Below are 19,760 nucleotides of genomic sequence, written 5' to 3'. Positions count from 1 at the left end.
CACTCAGCACAGCCACACACAGTCTCTGCCCGGCGGTCCTGTGCTTGAGAGAGCTGGTGGGTGTCATCCTGGCCTGTGGTCTGCTTGCCTGCGAGGCTGCTGTAACACTCAGCTACGGGACCCTTTAGTGTATCCCAGTCTGCCGGTGAGAAACCTTTATTAGGCACCTGCTGTGTGTCAGGCACTGTGCTAGGTTGCAGGGCTGTGATATTTCCTAAAACCTGATCCCTGCCCCCCAGGAACTTACGGCCAGGCAAAATCCTATTGCATCTAGAAAAAGCAGCTTCAGTCCCCTCCTGATTGCACTGTTTATGTTACTTGCTGGATCTGTACCCAGTCTTTAAAGCCAAAGCTTTGGAGTCACTCCCAGACTCACGCCTTTCCTATGCTCTGTTGCCCTTGGGGGGGAGTTATGACCTTGGGCATGCTAACACTCATAAGCCCCCCGTGTCCTCATTCAGAAACCACTGCAGGATTGTTTTGAAGATTGAATTGGACGATATAAGTGCAGCTTGCAGCCCAGAACCCAGCAGGAGGAGGCCTGCAGAAAATGATGGTGCTGACGAACAGGGTAGGGGGTGGGGAGCAGCAGGAGGGAGAGCCGGGGAGAGGCCAGGAAACCTGGACCTTAGCAGAATGTGTGCAAATGACCGCCTTCTGCCTGCCGGGACACCCCTTGTCACTTTTGTGCTTCCTGCTCCAGAACTTTGTGGCCCTTTCTCAAACAACCTGCATGGTCCCTGCTTACACAGAACCAGAGAAGGGCCCAGGGGCTGCGGTGGGTGCTCGGACCCCAGCCCTACCTGTGCTGGCAGTTAAGGGACCTCCCTCGTCATTGTAGGTCCACACCCGCTGTGCCTTCGTTTCCTCCCTGGAAGTTAAGTGGGTGCTTGGTCTGCCCAGCTCTTTATAGGATCGAGCATTCCAGGGTGATCTTGCTGTTCGGCTAAGATCTGCCAGTCACTAGTGTGTGTTTGCCAGTTACTTCTGCAACACCCCCCCCCCCCAGCTCCCTCCTGCATCAGGCATGCTCTCCCCAGGCTTCTGGTGAGGGCTGACCCATCAGTTTGTGTAAAGCACCTAGTACAGCTGTGGGACAGGGGCCACACCCGTAAACAGAAGCGCCTAATGGTGGCCGTGGCCGCTGCCGGCCATTCCTCAGCTGCAAATACAGCAGTTTGTCTCGGGTCCTCTGGCTGGATGGGGACCTCTCCATAGAGATGCTCTCCCTGGCAGGACCAACTTAACTTCGGGACCCCTGCTACCTATCCCACGGGCCTGGAAAGCCCCAGAACCCATGCTTCTTCACATCAGCCTGCAGAGAGGAGGTAGCCTCCGTTTGCCCCCGTCACAGACCCCAGGGCCATGCTCAGAGGGCAGGAAGGAAGCCGGCCTCCCCAGCTAATCAGCCGGAGCATCTAGAGGGTGGCCGGGAAGGGGAGGGCCGCCAGACCCCTGTCCCCGTGCAGAATGACCTCATTCTTTCTCTCCATCACCGGCGCCCCCTCCCCGGGAATAATGGGCAGCCGATGAGCACTGGCCCTGCTTATTACAGAGCCCCCAGGGGCAGGGGGAGGGCAAGAGACAGGCTCCCAGCTGCTGGGGAAACACAGTAACAGGCAGGGCTTCAAAGAGGCTGCAGACTCAGACGTCTGTGTTTGGAGCTGCCCTCTGCACCCCTCCCTCCCTCTAGGTTTCCAGAGAACTTGGAAAGAAAAGGCAGAGTGACTGCGTTTCTTCCCGCACCTTCTGCCGCCTGCCCAGCCGTGGCCACTGCCGGGCAGGGAATCGCTGTTTCATGGGGGCCCGGCCAGCAATGCTGCTGGCCACCCAGTGGTCCCTGTGCACACAGCACGAGAAGTGGATTGTCCTAAATGGCCTTGGGGAGGAAAGCAAGGGAGGGGTCAGTCTTGGGGCCCTACGGCCTTGGTTGCCCCCCAAGCACAGATGGGAGCCGTGTGATGTTTTCCTTCTTCTTAATGCAATTAATTCAGAAGTGGCAATTCCCTTGATTTAGGATCTATGCGATGCCCCCATGACAGGCAAGGGCTTGAGGGGAGAGTCCCCTGAGTTGAAACCCACTGTGCCATTGACTGACCCGGGGCGGCTCTGAGACCGAGGCTTCCCCACCTGGACTTGTGGGTATGGCTTCCTTGCCTGGAAAGTCAACACTATTATGAAGAGAGAACTCAGATACTAATCAAAGATCCCTTTTACTCAAGCCTCAACCAGCTACCCGGGGTAGAGTTTCTTGCTGTCGGGAACTATATGTCAGGCACTATGGGGGATACCAGATTTTGGGGGTTTCAGTCCGAGCATGTGTGTTAGTTTCTTAAGGCTGCCATCACAAACCACCCACAAACTCGGTGGCTTAAAATCGGAGAAGCAGGCATCTGGGTGGCTCGGTCGGTTGAGAGTCCAACTCCTGATTTTGCCTCAGGTCATGATCTCACTGTTCTGGAGTTCGAGCCCTGTGCTGGGCTCGACAGCACAGTGCCTGCTTGGGATTCTCCCTCTCAAAATAAACGAACTCGAAAACAAATTACAGAAACACACTCTCCCTCCCTCTCTGTGTGTCCCTCCCCCACTCGTGCGCGCTCGCTCAAAATAAACAAACTTCAGGGAAGAAATTACAGGGACATGTTCTCTTGCAGTTCTGGAAGGCAGAGCTGAAGTCAGTGTGTTGGCCAGGCTGTGCCTTCCTCCAGAGGCTTGAGGGGAAAACCCGTACCTTGCGTCTCCAACTTGCTGGTGGTTTCCAGCCTTCCTTGACACGTGGCTTTGTCACTCCAGTCTTGCCTTCTCCACGTGACCGTCTATGGTGTGTGTGTGTCCCTGTGTCAAAACTCCCTCTGCCTCTGCCCTAGAAGGATCCATGTCATTCATTCGGGGTCACCTGGATAATCCAGGATAAACTTTCCCTCTCACAAGTTACATCTTTTGGGATGGAGGGTAATACATGTTCCCAGAGATTAGGGGGCCTTCTGCGGGTCACCCTTCTGCCCGTTATAGGGTGCAACAAATCCCGTCACACAAAATCCACTGTGTTCACACGGCGTTATTGACAACAGCCAAAACATGGAGGCAGCCCAAGTGTCCATCAACACGTGAATGGATAAGCAAAACGTGGCCTCTCCGTACAGTGGAATGTTACTTCGCCTTGAGAAGGAAGGATATTCTGCCACCTGCTATACCAGGGATGAACCTTGAGGATATTATGCTAAGAAGAAAAGCGAGGCACAAAAGGATAAATACCGTATAATCACCCCTATATGAGGAACCTAGAGCAGTCAGACGGTAGCAATGGAAAACAGAATGGTGGTTGCAAGGGGCTAGGGGAGGAGGGGTGGGGAGTTGTTGTTTAATGGGAACAGAGTTTCTGTTTGCAAGAGGAAGATGTTGTGGAGATGGGTTGTGTAACAGTATGCCTGATATATTGTACGTGTCCAATATGTTCACCTACTGATTATGCTTCACAGTATTGAACTGGATACCTACAAGTTGTGAAGATGGTGGGTTTTATGAGTATTCTCCCACAATCGGAAAGTTTTCAAATTACATTAAATTCACCGCAGCACGAGAGCCTGCGTGCCAAGGGTGATTGGGGTACGCCTGGCAAATGTTACAGAAATCCGGAGGGAAGAGAGACCATTTGGCGGTGGTGTGGTCAGGGAGGGCCTCCTGGAAGAAGTGGGCCTTGAACAGGGTAAATTTACATGGGGAGGGGGAGGAGAGAGGATGGTGTGGGCAAAAGTTTAGGAAGTCAAAATGAGATTGGCGTTTCCCTTACACCAATACAAAAAGATTGAACAGAAGTGAGTTCTTTTATAGGGAACTGGGTAGAGTGAGTTTGCATAGATAAATTGGATCTAGAGTCAAAGGGTGGCCTGAAATACCAGGCTGGCATTCAGCAACTGACACCATTTAGAAGGTTATTATAATAATTCATCGGTGAGGTAATGAAGGTCTGAAATAATAATGAACTTATAGGACACTCACTTGGTGCCAGGCACTGCCTACGTACTTTGTGTAGATCGAAGTGAATTCATTTAATCCTCAGAACAGTCCTGGGACGTGGGTACAGTCAGCATCCCCATTTTGCAGCTGAGGAAACTGAGGCACAGAGAGGTTAAGTAACTTAGAAACTGACTGGATTTGAGAGATCAAGGTGGGGGTACAGAATGGCTGTAAAGCTTTGCAGAAAAGGTGGATAGACCTTGAGAAGGTTGGGTGGTTTTTTTTAGAGAAGAAAGAAACTACTTTTCATAATGACATCAAGGTGAACGTTTTAGGGCAGGAATCCAGTTCCTGGATCTTGCTGGTGATTTTAGAGATGAAGATACGCTCAGAGAGATTATAGTTTGTCCGCGAGCGTCTGTCTGGGATGTAGTCGTGTTGAGTTTAAAGAGACAGTATAAAATGGGAGCGATGGTGAAATATTGTGGGGAAAATCGGAGAGGAGACAGGGTACCACCGATCATCCAATTCCTCTCTCTGGGTTGTGCCAGGGTGGCTCACAGAGGTCACCTGGAAGGATCATCGTCTTGGGGACATGCCTACAGCACTTCAGAGCCCTGCATCCGCAGGAAGTGTTCTTTGATCGTGTCCCATGTTGGAAGGCGGACCAGTCATTAGACAGGGCTCGTTCTGGAAGCCCCCGTGTGAGCACATTTGCCACCGGAATAGTCCAGAGCCCTGCGGAACTCAGATCGGGGTGGCAGAGTGAGACCACAATGCCAAAGAGCTACCCTGCCCTTTCCCCTGAAGAATGTGACCGAAACCCAGGCTTCTAAGCCCCAGAAAGGCCATCTTGCTAGCATCATGAGCAGCTCCATCAGGCAGCACATTTTGAGAGGGACATTTACAAAGAGGTTCCATTTGTCATGCATAAGGAGGAATAAAAACATAGAAGGACAAATGAAAAAAGAACCTGAGGAAAAAATGAAAATGCAAAGGGGGAAGCTCTCGAGTGAGCATAGTTAATTACAGACTGGGAGGAAGCCAGACTTAAATGCACTGACCTCATCAGGCCAGGACACCCCAGTGACCCAGAGCGGCCGGCTTCTGACCTGACATGCGCACAGCTTGCCCGGTATGTCCTGTAGGGCTCGACTGGGCCACCGGCTGCCTTTCTGTCTTCGCTCCCCGCCTGGCCCCTGCAAAGCCCCACGAATGTTTACAGCGCAAGTAACCAGCAAAGTGCAATCAGCAAGGCTTTTGTAAACATCCCTTCCGAGTACATCATGGCCCAAAGCTTTGTGCTTACTGAGCAACTTTCTCTAAACGAGTTTAAGAAATGTTCGGAACCATGTAGCACATTAATCATCATGGTGTCGAGGTGGGATATTGTCTCAGGTTGCAAGATCAGGAAATCACAGAGCTGAAGCCTTAAGTGGTTTTTAAACCAACCATACAGAGAATTAGAGAGTAATTGATACGCTGCCTGAATCAATCAGGGTAGGCCGGGTTATGCTGGGATGACACACAGCCCCAGACGTCACAGGGGCTTAACGGTGCGGTTTGTTTCCTGCTCACACTACACATCCATCAGGCCCGTGGGGCCGGAGTCTTCCTTCTCACCGATGCGGCACCTTCCCGCAGCCGTGTCGCCGGTCACCGTGACAGCGGAGGAAGAGAGTGTGGCTTCCACAGGAGCCTCAGATTCAGGAGCTGTCACCTCCGCATCTTCTGGGATCTGTTATCTTCCCCTTCAGTGCCTTTATTTTCCTCTTCGTAAGCTGTGGCTAATAAATTTAGGCTTTTCACGGAGCATGGCACATAGGACCTCTGATAGCCTTTGTATAAAAGTAACGGGACTCACCCTTTTCACTTTTTAAGCAAGATATGCGTACGGTTCTTTAAAAGAGGTAGTTGGAGGCGATAGAGGTTATCCTGGCGGTGCGGCTAGAGCTCAGAGCCTGGTGGTTGCCTTCAGTTTACGACTTGCCGAGAAAATTCGTTTTCTTACTGAGGGCAGGGTTGTGGTTACAGGGTAAATCACAGGGCTGTGTCACCACAGAGCAGCCACAAGTCCGTCACGAGGCTCCTAGAATGGCATCCATTACTCTGGTGATTTCTTCAGCATGTCAAGTCCGTTCTTAAGCTCTGCCGACTCAGAAACATGATGGTTCATCCTCAGGGGAAGATTCACATTACCCGAGTTCAAAGTACCGACGTGTAAATCCATAGTGTGAGTGTACTGGCTTCAGGTGAGTGATATCACCCTCACCCACACAGGGCCCTCAGGGCACAGGGGCCTTTGACTTCTCACCCAAGAACTGAGTCAGCAGAGGCAAGATGGCAGAGGCGTGATGCACGTGGCCGTTGAGTCTGGCCTGACTTTGTCTGGAATCCTGGCTTTGCTGTGAGACCCAGGACGGCCTGCCTGATCTCTCCAAGTCTCAGGATCTCCATTGGCAAAAGGAATGATAGACTCTTATGCTAGATGGTAAGGCGGTCATATGGGAGAGTTACTCAGCACCATATCTAGGACTCAGCATTGCCTCAGTGAATTCTTCAGAAGGAGTGGCGTTAGAAGGAGAGTTAATGGATGAGCATTTCATATGGTCAGCTAGAGTAACTCCAGGCCTCCACGTCCGCCATGTAAACGGCCTTACTTCTGGGGCCTCAATATTCAAGGCCTGTTGGCTAAGACCACGTTTCCTTCCCCCTGCATTCCCCTCCCCACACACACCTTCCACTCACCCCGCCCCTTCCATAGAACGATTACTACACTTAATCATGTTCTAGAAAAAACTATACCAGCCCTGAGAGTAATTCTTTCGCTTCCTGGGTCAGTTTCCGTGTCTCTGATCAATTCCGTTGAGATGTTGGCTTTAACGTTTAACTCTCAAAGGGAAGGAACTACTACTCCTGTCATTTCCAAGTTTGGGCCAGAAACCTCCCCATAACCCCCAAGAACCCACAGTAATCACCCCATATTGTAAGACCAGTGTGACCCAGCGTGCTCACCTCCCCCACCTCTGTCCCACTCACAACACTTGACTTTAAGTGACTTTTGCCACTTAGAAAAAACTCGGATCCATTCTGAGTGCAAAGAGATTTCTCACCAGTCAGGATGCTTTTGCATATGTGACACAGGCTTCACAGGCATCCTGAAAGATTATCAAAAATGTTGTGAGCGTTAGCAGGCGTCATAGAAATCCCGTGATGGCTTTGAAAGGAATGGCAGTCATTTGGACAGATAAAGTATGGCGCCCAGCAATTTAAAAATCCGCCGTAGTATCTTCCAAATTCAGGCATGGCCTGTGCATCACATGCTCTGTATCTGGGTGGCCGGGGACCCCCTGGTGCTGGCAACAGCCTGTACCTTCACGAGCCCTGTCATTCCCAGGCGATTTCGTCGGTAAATTGACGGTCACCGAGGCCCACAGGCTGCCACCCTGTGAGCCCAGGAGGGAGGCAGCAAAGGGAAACCATCTGCTTTGGCTCTTTGAAATGCACAGCAGCTCATACTCTGTGCCCCCGGTAAGCACTCCTTATCGGCAGGTGCTGCGTGCCACTTATTTCTCTGTGCCCTGCAGGACTGGTTAGTGCCCGGCTCATGTGAGATGGTCAGTACGTTTGCCGAATTAAAGGAAGTGCACCTGTATTCGTCAGTTTGGGCCGCCGTAACAAAACACCACGGACTCGGGGAGCTTAAACAAGAGAAATTTATTTTCTCACACTCTGGAGGCTGGAAGTTCGAGACCAGGGCGCCAACCTGGTTGAGTTCTCATGAGGGCTCTCTTTGTGGCTTGTAGACAGCCGCCTCGGCCACCTTGGCCCTGTGTCCTCACGTGGTGGGGAGGGAGAGCGAGAGCAATCTCTCCGATGTCTCTTCTCGTGAGGTCTCTGATCCCATTCATGACCGTCCCACCCTCATGACTTCATCTAAGCCTAGTTACCCTCCCAGAGGGGCCACCCCCAAATACCACCCCAGTGGGAATTGGAACTTCCACATATGAATTTGGTACAGTTCATAGCAACACTCAACAAGTGAAGCAAGAAGGCGCTTGGGCGGCCCAGTCGGTTTGGTGTCCAACTCTTGATTTTGGCTCAGGTCGTGATCTCGCTGTTTGTGGGATGAGGGTCCATGTCAGGCTCTGCGCTGATGCAGCCTGCTTGGGATTCTCTCTGTCATTCTCTCTCTGCCCCACCCTCCCCCTTCTCCCTCTCTCTTTCAAAATAAACTTTCTTTAAAAAGTGAAATAAGAGCTGAAACTGTCAAGTGACTCTTGATTGACATGTCCCTTGTGCACTCTCCTAACAGAGAAACTCAGCCGAGTAACCAGTTGAGTGGGAAATATACTCGGGAAGGTGTATCGATGGACATAAATGCCCACACGTGTACACACACAGAGGAAAAAACACAAGGTTTTCTCTTCTGGAATGTTTGGTTTCACTCTGATTGGAGACCCGGCATGTATGGTTGGAGTGCAGTAATTGTCAGAAGGACCATGGCTTTGCAGATACCTGATCTGGAAGCTGATTTAGAAATAACTACTCCCATTAGCCACATGTCTCCTTCAGACGGCCTTTCCCTCCTCTGCCCCCACCTCACAGCCTGGCGCTCTGAGGTCATCTCGACCACAGTTGACCAAGGGGAACGATGTATTGACCATACAGCGTCTACAATACTTTCATGCCGAAAGTTCTGGCATGCTCTTTTGGATTGGCAGAGATGTTTATTTGTTTTTTTAAACTTGTTAAAATGTTTATTTATTTGAGAGAGAGGTACCAAGCAGGGGAAGGGGCAGAGAGGGGGGGAGAGAGAACCCCAAGCAGGCTCCGTGCTGTCAGCGCAGAGCCAGATGCAAAGCTCGAACTCAGAAACTGTGAGGTCATGACCTGAACTGAAACCAAGAGTCGGTGCTTAATCGACTGAATCACCCAGGAGCCCCAGTTGACAGAGATGTTTAAAAAAGAGTTTATGATAAAAAACACTCTCATCTAAAGACTGCTCCTTTGGAAAGGCAGCTGGAGGGTGAGTTTGTAACTTTTCTTCAGTTCTACTCCCCAGGTTCTTTGACCTTAATTTTAACATTCCTGGAGGGAGGTACTTTTATTGTTTGGATTTAAGACCGTGGAGCATAGGGGCGCCTGGGTGGCTCAGTCGGTTGAGCGTCCGACTTCAGCTCAGGTCATGATCTCGCAGTCCGTGAGTTCGAGACCCACGTTGGGCTCTGTGCAGACAGCTCAGAGCCTGGAGCCTGCTTTGGATTCTGGGTCTCCCTCTCTCTCTGCCCCTTCCCTGCTCATGCTCTGTCTCTCTCTGTCTCTCAAAAATGAATAAACATTAAAAAAAATTTTTTAAAATAAAAAATAAATAAAATTGTGGAGCATAGAGGTGCCTGGGTGGCTCAGTCGGTTGAGCATCCAACTTCGGCTCAGGTCATGATCTCACTGTCTGTGAGTTTGAGCCCTGCATCCAGCTCTGTGCTGACAGCTTGGAGCCTGGAGCCTGCTTCAGGTTCAGTCTCCTTCTCCCTCTGCCCCTTCCCATGTTCTGTCTCTCTCTCTCTCAAAAATAAATAAAACATTAAAAAAAAAATCACTTGCATTGATGTCCTTGAGCTTTGAGATATTCCATTTAAAAAATTACATCGACCTGAGATTGTGTGTCTGAGGATGAGTCACCTCTACTCACTCGTCCCTTTTCCATCTCATTCTCCCTCCAGCCCAAGCTTTTGGCCAAGGAGCTCCTGGACCTCGTGGCATCGCACTTCAACCTGAAGGAAAAGGAATACTTCGGAATAGCCTTCACAGATGAGACGTAAGTGCTACCCCGAGCCCTCGGATCCTACAGGGAAAGTCCCAGCTGTCAACAGCGGAATCTGCTTGCCGGCCGCTTGGGTCCCGCGGTATGGGGTCAGTCCAAGTTCATCATCCAAATTTCAAAGACCTTGTGATCATGCCTGGAACGGCCAAAGGATATAATTAGGGTGATGCTAATATAAAATTATTAGGTAAACTAGTTCTCACAGTCAAGCAGGTTCGTGTTCAGAACTGAATTGTGTATTTTTTCTAAAGGGGATTCGAATGGGTTTGTTTCCTATTAAAGTTAAATGAAAACTTCTGGAAATTAAATATTTTCTCTCCAGTGTTAGAGTAACAATAACAGGAAATGAATTTGATGATAAATTCAAATGAAAAGTATCTGTGCAGTTTCACTGTCTCGGCTGAAGTCGAATATAAAAATCGAAAATTCGTATCATCCCTCTGGTGAGAAGTACATTTGTTTTCAGTGGTTTTCAATTTGGCTCTGTGAAGTGGCATTTTGCAACACAAGTAAGAAATATCTTTACTAAAATTTCAATTTCCTTCTTAATGTACTCTTTGCAAAAGAGAGTGCCGGCACAGATTCCTAGAGAAGATGCAAAAAAGGAAATGGTTCATGATCTTCTTCCCCTTTGTGTACACACACACACACACACACACACACACACACACTCTCCTCCGAATATTTGGAATTACAGAGATGATTTCCTAGAATACTGGCAGATAAGGGTTAGGTGAGTCACTGGACAAGACAGTACAGGGAAGGCCAGGCCCCACCAATCCAGATGGTGCCATCAAGGCCAGACAAGTGCAGAAGCCGGGACAGGAGGCGTCCACATTGGGATGAGCATAGGTCATCGGCTGTATCTGCACATGGGTACATTTAGCCTCAGGAGCTGGCCATCTGATTTATTACCTGAATCGGACAGCGTGAGTCAAAGGGCACATAAACTGGGACCATCTTGGACTGAACTGGAACATTTGCCTGCCACACTGGCAGCATTTCAGGCAGAGGTGTGAGCAGGTTGCAGGCGTGGGGAGCAGAGCCACACGGTCCTCAGGAAAGCCGGGCGGAGCCAGGTCAGCTTTCTCCTGGAGCCCATAGGGAACTGAGCAGGAAGGAAAGCCGGAGTGTTAGTCCTGGTCTAGAATGATCACTGGGCCTGGAAGTAGGACCAGGAAGCACGGCTGGGAGCTGGGGGGCTCTGGTGGGAAGGAGCCAGCCCGGTAAGAAAACAAATCCTTTAAAACAAATACACACCGAGAGCGTCCACTTTCACAAATGCAGATGTTTTCTGCCCCTTTTCCTGAGAATCACTGTGAAACCCTCTAAATTGCTTTTCATGCGTTTCACTAATTAGAAGGAAACCAGAAGTTCCAATTAATCATATCCCATTGTTCACGTCGCCCAAGTATGTTTACTCTTGTTAAAACATCCGTGAACTCTCCATGAGTCCCAATTAGACTTCCCTTTTGAATAAACAAGAATCATAGAATGAGCATGTCGTGCCAGGCCAACGAGGAGGAAATACTCCTGTTGAATGTTGCACATCACTGCCTGAACAGCACGGGCTGGAAGGAAGGTAGAAAGTCACCCTCCTCCCGAGAGAGAGGACGGCACGAAGCCGCGCGGTGCCGAAAGGACAGTGGGAGCCAACAGGGCAGTGCACTTGGCCCATCAAACGGCCCGTCTGTTGTGGGACTTCGTGTTCCTGGTTCTCTGGGCTGGCCAGGAAAGCGTGAGTGTGCCCCTGTGTGTGTAAGTGTGAGGCCAGGCTGGCAGAAAGCGTCCTGCTCCCCTTGAGTGATGGGATCGGAGGCAGTCCTGGGGAGGATGTGAGCCATCCTCTGGCATGGGCAAGGCAGAGCGTAGCTGTCACCATCCCCTTCACCCGAGGCCGGGTAGGAGGGCCCATCCAGCGAGTGTAGGAGTGGGAGGCAGCTGGCAGGAGCTCGGTGGGCGAGGACCACGGCTGCCAGGTGGGCCTGACTCACTGGGAGTCGGCCAGTGCCAGGGACCCCATGAAAATCAAGAACAGGGGCCCCCGAGGGACCGGGACAAGGAGACAGAAACAAAAGAATAGCCATGACTCAGGGCATAGTCAGCTGTGGCCTGGCAACACCTGGGGCCAACAGATGGCGGCTGATGTCCTCATTCATTATCGGAACTTTTGTCCTTTTTCCTGGTAGGAAAGAGGTCAGCTGCCACCAGAACGTAGTGCCTGTGGCTGAGACCCGGCCTCGTTGGTGGTCATATGAGGTCATATGCTTCACTCTGGGCGCTTCCAGACTAACACAGGCTCTTTAATAAAGTGTGTGTCTGAATTGTGGGTGTGTACTCTGATGTGGAGTGTGTGTGTGTGCGCACACGCATGTGTGTGTGTGTGTGCGTGAGAAAGATTTATGCAGGTGCACACCGTGTCTCTTATAACAAAATGAAATTGAGGTTTTATCTTTTATTACAGCCCATGGTATATACTCCGTGGGTTTGCATATTTCCTAATGCAAACCCGGCAAGACTAACATTTGGAAAGTGCTTATGGGCCATAAAGTTCTGTACCCAGTGCAAGGTACCGCGGGCCCTATCATGATTCCTTACGGTAGAATATACGACTTGTAGGTCATATGTTGCCCCTGAGCCCTTTAACATTAACTGCTGCTGATGACATTTTGTAGGATCTGGGTGGGGCTGGAGAAGAGCTACATAAAAGCAAAATGAAGACAGGAGATTGGAAGTTTCTCTAAGCTTTTCTCACCCCATAAGTTGTATCCTTTAATAAGGTGCCTAAGTCCACAGGGCACGACTTTGTGCCAACAGATATTTAATATTGTCAGCTAATCCGCACTTGTGCAGTGTTAGTACTAGCTTCGCCTTGTCCTCTTCTAATCCAACTCTAACTTTTTTATTTTGAAAGAATTAGGCTCACAAGAGTTGGCAAAGTTAGCACAGAGTTCCTATATACCCTTCACCCAGCTTCCCCAAATGTTAATAGCTTACCAACTGTGTTACATTTCTCAAAACAAAGAGATTACCATTGGTGCTAGTATACTATTGTTATTGGTACTAAACTAGACTTCATTTAAATTTTACCAGTTTGCACCAATGCCCTTTTTTCTTTCTGTTCCAGGACCCAGTCGCCTTTAGTCCCCTTTTATTTTATTTTACTGTTTGTTTGTTTGTTTGTTTGTTTGAAGTAGGCTCCACACCCAGGATGGAGCCTAATGTGGGGCTTGAACTCACGACCCCGAGATCAAGACCTGAGATCAAGAGTCAGATGCTTAACCGACTGAGCCACCCAGGCACGCCTCCCCCACCCCCAACACACCTTTTATTTTTTAATTACTATTACAGAGAGTTATCCATGGTCATCTGTAAATGGCCTGAATGCTGGTGATCCAAACAATGACATTTTGGCAGCCTTTAAAACATTCTGAAACAACCTAAGAGCCCAGCCTCAATTTGGTCTTAAAATAATTATGTTTTGCTAGAGTCACAGTTCTCAGCTTTAACTGCACACTGGCGCCTAACAGGACATTTTATAAAATCCCGGTGCCTGGCCCCCCACCCCATATTCTGATTTAATTGGTCCGGCTGTGGCCTGAGCATCAAGATCTTTCAAAGCTCTGCCATTGATTATTTAAAGTTGCCAAGTTTGAAAACCCCTGTTCTAGAAAGACAGGAAAGTTGGTGTGAATTTTCTCTGCTTCCTCCTATTATCTAAGAAGAGAAGCCGAGTTCACTCACACTTTGAATATCTGGGGCCACAGATGACCAATTATGTCATGACACACGCCAGGGACCTACACAATTACAGGCTCTCTCCATCCTGGGGAGACTCCGGAAACCTAACGTTTAAGAATAAACTCATTCAGATGTAGTGTTTCTATGAGCACGTATGGTATAACTGAAATGTTCATTTATCAGTCATTGGCACCGTCATTTCAAGAATGTTCTTTATACATTTTATTTTTGACTTATTTCCTTGCTGTTTTAACACCCAAGTTTTGTTTGGTGTTTTGTTTTTGCTTTCAGAGCCCGTGGTTCTGGGTTACATAATTTAAATCAGTAAAGCCGTGTTTTTAGTTATCTGATCTGTTTTCCATCAGCATTTTGTTACCTCTGTTTGGGTTCCTTTTTATAGAAAAATAGTCTTGTTGAGGTGTAATTGGTATACAAAGAACTGTATATATTTCACGCGTGCAATTCTGTGATTTTGGACATATGCCAACATCCTTTACCACCCAAGTGTTTAATTTTTTTGGTTAACTTTTACATTGTAAATTGGTGACGGAGGATCCCATCATCAAAAGCTCCAAATAACTTTTATCCTAGGGATGCCTGGCTGGCTCGGTAGTTAGAGCCTGTGACTCATGATCTCGGGTTCGTGAGTTCAAGCCCCACAGTGAGCACAGTGCATACTTACAAAAACGATGATACTATATTTTAAAAAACAACTTGTAGGGGCGCCTGGGTGGCGCAGTCGGTTAAGCGTCCGACTTCAGCCAGGTCACGATCTCGCGGTCCGTGAGTTCGAGCCCCGCGTCAGGCTCTGGGCTGATGGCTCAGAGCCTGGAGCCTGTTTCCGATTCTGTGTCTCCCTCTCTCTCTGCCCCTCCCCTGTTCATGCTCTGTCTCTCTCTGTCCCAAAAATAACGTTGAAAAAAAAAAAAAAAAAACAACTTGTAGCCTCTTTCACAGAAATGGTCAAGTGTACCCCAAGCTGAAGGAATGATTGTCAGAGTATATTTAAATTTTAATTTGAATCTCCTCTGATAAATATTAAGAATGGTGTGTTGGGGCGCCTGGGTGGCGCAGTTGGTTAAGCGTCCGACTTCAGCCAGGTCACGATCTCGCGGTCCGTGAGTTCGAGCCCCGCGTCGGGCTCTGGGCTGATGGCTCGGAGCCTGGAGCCTGTTTCCGATTCTGGGTCTCCCTCTCTCTCTGCCCCTCCCCCGTTCATGCTCTGTCTCTCTCTGTCCCAAAAATAAATGAACGTTGAAAAAAAAAAATTAAAAAAAAAAAAAAAAGAATGGTGTGTCAGATGCAGTAAATGAGTGTTCGTGTCCTGAAAACCTTGAGGTGGTATTTAGGAAGCTGAGGGGGAAGGAAACGTGTTTTTAGTCATCATTGCACATTTTAAAAGCCAGGTACGGCTAGAATGTATTTTCACATACCAATCAAGAAAATGACTAGTTCTCAGCCTCTTATTTAATCACAGACCCCCTTTGAAATTTGTTAACAAGTTACATTCCATTGCCTCCACCACAGTGTATACACATAATAACGTATGCTTAAATTTTAGAGGGTTCACAGACACCATGAAGCCAGAATCCTAGCATAAGAACCAATTAAGGATTTTTTTTTTTTTTAACAACATGCTATGTTTCAATTGATCACATCATTGATTGGTACCATTTGCAGAGTCTGATTTGCCCAAATAATTTAGGTCTAAAGCGTCCGACTGGAAATGCATCGGTGGTCTCAGTGCTGGGACAGGGGGAGACTCCTGTGCTCTGCGGTGTCCTTGAGTTCTTACTGTTGTTACTGGCATTGGCCGAGGCATCTGAGAAGGGTCTAGCTGATGAGCATTCGCTCTCAAGCTTATCTACAATTTTAAAATAGAGGGGACGCCTGGGTGGCTCAGTCAAGGTTAGGCGTCCAACTTCAGTTCGGGTCCTGATCTCGCGGTTCACGAGTTCGAGCCCCACATCAGGGTCTGTGCTGATAGCCCAGAGCCTGGAGCCTGCTTCGGATTCTTTGTCTCCCTCTCTCTCTCTCTCTCTCTCTCTCTCTCTGCCCCTCCCCAACTTGTTCTCTGTCTCTGTCTCTCTCTTTCTAAATAAAATAATCATAAAAATAAAGCAGGAAAGCAGCTTTCCAATTGCAGGAAGATACAGCTCTGGGAAAGTAATTTTAGAAATAGGTTTGCAAATTCCCATTCATTAAATGCTCTGTCCCAGGAGACTGGGGAGAAAAACCAGTGCCAGGGCTTCTGTGCTTGGGTCGTAACTGCTCCTTCTGGGAACCTGCATTCAGCGCTCGTCACTACCTTGGCGATAGCCCGTGTAGACATCAGACATATGGCAAACCACACTACCTTCTATTTAGTGACCAGAGAAGGGCTTTAGAACGCTTCCTGTGTGCAGCTGAGTTAAATAAAAAAGAATGGGGCGATCTGAGGAGGACTTAGGGATCCATGCTTCCTCCTGACCTTTTCATTCCCAGTGTGAGCTCTATGGTGGAGCTCAGATCCTGGAGGTAGGCGAACAGTAAATTCAACTGTGGAGACTGTTTAGGGCAGGAGCAATAGTCTATACGTGGATGACAGTCTCCCTCCGACAACCATATTGATCGATGGGGCATATGTGACGCTGACGTAGTCGTTCTTTAACCAGTGTTTGTTTAGCATCCACTGTTAGGCACTGGAAATACAGAAATGACTAGCCTTAACCTCTTGTAGGGCTTGTATTTTTAGTTTAGGAGGTAAATCATCACATATAATGTAGGAGGTGCTATAAAAGAAAATTTGGAACAGACTTAAGAGAACATAGTATAGCAAACACTTCGTCCGTAAATAAAAAAAAAAATCAAAGCCATAAAGTCAGGGACTGAACAGCTCATTATTTACTCATCTGTTTTTCTTGATGCGCATCTTAATTTCTGTCTCTCTCTCTCTCTCTCTCTCTCTCTCTCTCTCTCTCTCTCTCTCTCACACACACACACACACACACACACACACACACACACTCACTCACACACTTGAAGGCCACTGCTTGAGAGTTTCTAGCTAAACCATTCGCCCTGAGCTGTCCTCGATGAGAACACATATTTCCGACAAAGGATACGAACTAGCTCAACATTCTTCCGTTTGAAGAGAGCTCTGCCCACTCCCCCCCCATCCAGTGAGGACTGTAAGAATTTCATGCTCTTGCCGTTGGCCTTCTTTGGAAGCTCATCCCATGGGAAATGACCTGTCTACAATAAAGACCTCCCAAAGGCACAGCATATTGTTCTTCCTGGGGGTCCAAAAAGCCATCAGCTCAGAGGGACTTTGCACACACCTCCACCCTCCAGTAGCACTCTATAAACAAAGCCCTCCTTAGGGCCATCTCTGTTGAAGGTGTCAACCCTCCTACCAAAAATCCATTTGTATTATATGTAGAAGCTAAGAACAGTGTGTTAAATGAATGCACCCAATTTCCGTTGCCCGGAAGCCGTTGCATATTTATTACTGACCCAACGGTTTGACCTTCTGCCACCATAAACCAAATGAGTGTTATCTTGCTCAGCTTTAAAGATAGTTATCAGCCAAGCAGTAACATAAATACTCTGAGTGTCTGCTGGGCATTTTATTTTTTTATTTTTTTGCTTTGTTATTGGTAAATGGTCTCATGCGCATTCTCAAATGAAAAATCGATGGGAATAATGAAAACCAAGCTATCAGACATCTCTTAATTAAACCGAATAGAGAAAATGGTCCTTTGACCCATTTGTTCCCCATCCCACCCTGACTTCAAGAGAAAAGAAATATTTGAGGAAGGGACTTGGTGCCGAGACGGTGGGGTGTCACCTAGGCAGTGAAACGTCCTGCACGGTGAGGAGTCCTTGGTACTGGCGGCTGTAGCAGATGTGACTTTGAACCAAATACGAGAGCAGAAAATATGTTCACAAACCCAAAATGGCGGCCTGGAGTTTCCAGTTTACGTTTTAATCCGTCTTTTAGCTTCTGCCCAGATATCAGGCAGTTATCATAAGGGACCTTGGGTGAGTCACCTGTCCCTTTAGTCTTGCCTTTGTAAGCAGCTTGCAGTGAGGAGATTTTTGCAGGCCCTTAGAATGGAGTGGGCCGGCTTTCTTCCACCTAGGGTCCCAGGGCTCCGGGTGCGGGGACCTCCACCTGTCCGTGGTTATCAGAACTCCGCATTTGTGTGCGTCAGACCACACATCCCTCAGTTGTGGGTTGAGGAGTTCAAGTAGAAGAAATGGAGAAAAGGAGTTCATTTTTCCTCAGAGGCTGGCTATTCAATTTGGGTGGATTCTGGCCTTCTCGTTCTCTCTACTTCCTGACTGTTTTCTTACTTTCTAGCTATTTAATCGCTTGGTAACTGCGAAATCAATATATGGCTGCAAAGAAAGGAATTTCCAATTAAATAAACCGCCATTCTTTAAAAAAATATTTAATGTGAGGCCGCCTGGGTGGCTCAGTCAGTTAAGTGTCTTGACTCTTGGTTTGGGCTCAGGTCCCGATCTCATGGTTTGTGAGTTCAAGCCCCCTATCGGGGGCCCCATGCGCTCAGCACAGAGCCTGTTTGAGATTCTCTCTCTCTCCCTCTCCCCCCTGCCCCCCGCCTTGTGCACTTGCTCTCTTGTTCAAAATAAATAAACTTAAAAAAATGTAATGGAAGGAATGAAATTAAAGAGGGAATCTCTTCCTCAGTTGTCTTCTCTTAACACAGATGAAGAAGGGCAGGTGGCAGCCTCAAGAGTCGTATCCAAGTAACACCCGCGTCTGTGTCTCCTCATGGACGGCATCCCCACTTGGGGGCTCTTCACCGGATGAATCCTTCATTCCCCCTGAGACCCGAGTCGAATCCCCGGCAGCCCGTGTGATCAGTAATGTTGGGCCATTGGGCTGGGCTATGGATTGGTCTTGTGAGGGTCCTTGTTTAAAAAGATGGCTCCTGCCAGACCCTTGATCACAGATTGTTGTCAGGCAAGAGATTAAAATTTAACTCTGCCTGGGCGGCGGGTGGATTGCTCTTCTCATTTTTCTCAGATTCTCTGCTAGTTTGGCATCCATACGTTCCAGAGCCAAACAGCCAAAGCTGTTGGCACCTCCCCTGTGACCCAGAGCCCAGCCCTGTGAACCAGCTTCTTCATAGAACTCTCGCACGCCGAGCCAGGACTGCCCCTGCCCTTAATTAGTTCAGGGCCCGGGACCAGACGGCTGGGGACAGCCCTGATGCCTCAGAGCCTGCCAGGATCATTGAAACCAGCCAACCCGAAGCCATTCCGCCTGCCCTGTCTTGCCTTTCCCATGGAAACCCCAGTAAGGCTCTGAGTTCTCCTTATTCCTTGTCTGCCTCGTAACCAACACGGGAGCCTCCCCCCGTGGCCCTGCGTGACCTGGTGTGCCTCTCATTGCCGGGGGAGTTCTGGATAACATTCAGCTTGGCTTTCAGCGGCGTTGACCTCTGCGTTGCCTCTAGGTCACCTTCGTAAACTGAGTTGCAGGCACAAACCCATTTCGGTGGCAGTCATCCCATCGAGGAGCACCTGCCTTTGAGCACCTAATACTTGTCAGGCACTGTGCTAGGTGGTGGGGATGACTTTTTTTTTTAAGGGTTGAAAACTTACCCCTTAGAGGTAAGGTTTATGTATTTTACATAATTGCTTAAGAGTGTGCTGAATGCTTTGTAGATGACATGAACAGAACCCTGGAGAAGTTTGAAAGAAACCCCAGATTGAAGCAACGAAGGGAGACTTCTCTGAAAGACCAGAACTCAGCCTTGAACAGTGGCTAGTGTTTGGATAATGAGGATGGAGAGACTATTCCAATGAGGAGAAACAGCATGATGAGAGTCATGGTATAGAGCATGCATATAGCATGTTTGCAGGAGACTGAGCCTAAAGAGAAGATTCTGGGAGATTTTAGACACTTTCAGAGGCAGGAAGAGAGTGGCTGTAACTTATGAACCAATTATTAGGGGTAATATTTGTGTTAACACCTTCTATACACATATTTCTACCTTATGAGGTAGGTCTCTGTTTTTCAGATGTAAAAGGCCTATTGGGAGACAGCATACTCAGAGAAAGTTCCGTGGGGTGTGGAAAATACAGCAGCTTGTATGCCCAGGATGGGTGCTCCAGAGGGGAGCTCAGCTCAGGCTGGTGTGTGATGTGGGAAGGTGGGTCAAGGAAGGTTTTCGGGGGGAGGACACGGGAAGGCTGGGTCTTGAAGGGTGGGTCAGCCTTCACT

General features: G+C 48.6%; 1 protein-coding gene across 9 annotated transcripts in view; it reads left to right on the top strand.

The window, feature by feature from the left end:
- Positions 1-19,760, top strand: part of FRMD4A (FERM domain containing 4A) — a 331,019-nt gene that overhangs the window by 176,753 nt on the left and 134,506 nt on the right. For all 9 annotated transcript variants that reach the window (XM_047864925.1, XM_047864923.1, XM_047864920.1 and 6 more), the window contains exon 3: positions 9,681-9,775. In XM_047864925.1, coding sequence (XP_047720881.1) covers positions 9,681-9,775 — 95 coding nt within the window. The remainder of the gene's footprint in view (positions 1-9,680; positions 9,776-19,760) is intronic.

This window comes from Prionailurus viverrinus, chromosome B4 (assembly GCF_022837055.1).
Source record: "Prionailurus viverrinus isolate Anna chromosome B4, UM_Priviv_1.0, whole genome shotgun sequence".
Classification (NCBI taxonomy): Eukaryota; Metazoa; Chordata; class Mammalia; order Carnivora; family Felidae; genus Prionailurus; species Prionailurus viverrinus.
Note: the sequence above shows the minus strand (reverse complement) of the source record. Positions and strands in the feature narration are given on the sequence as shown.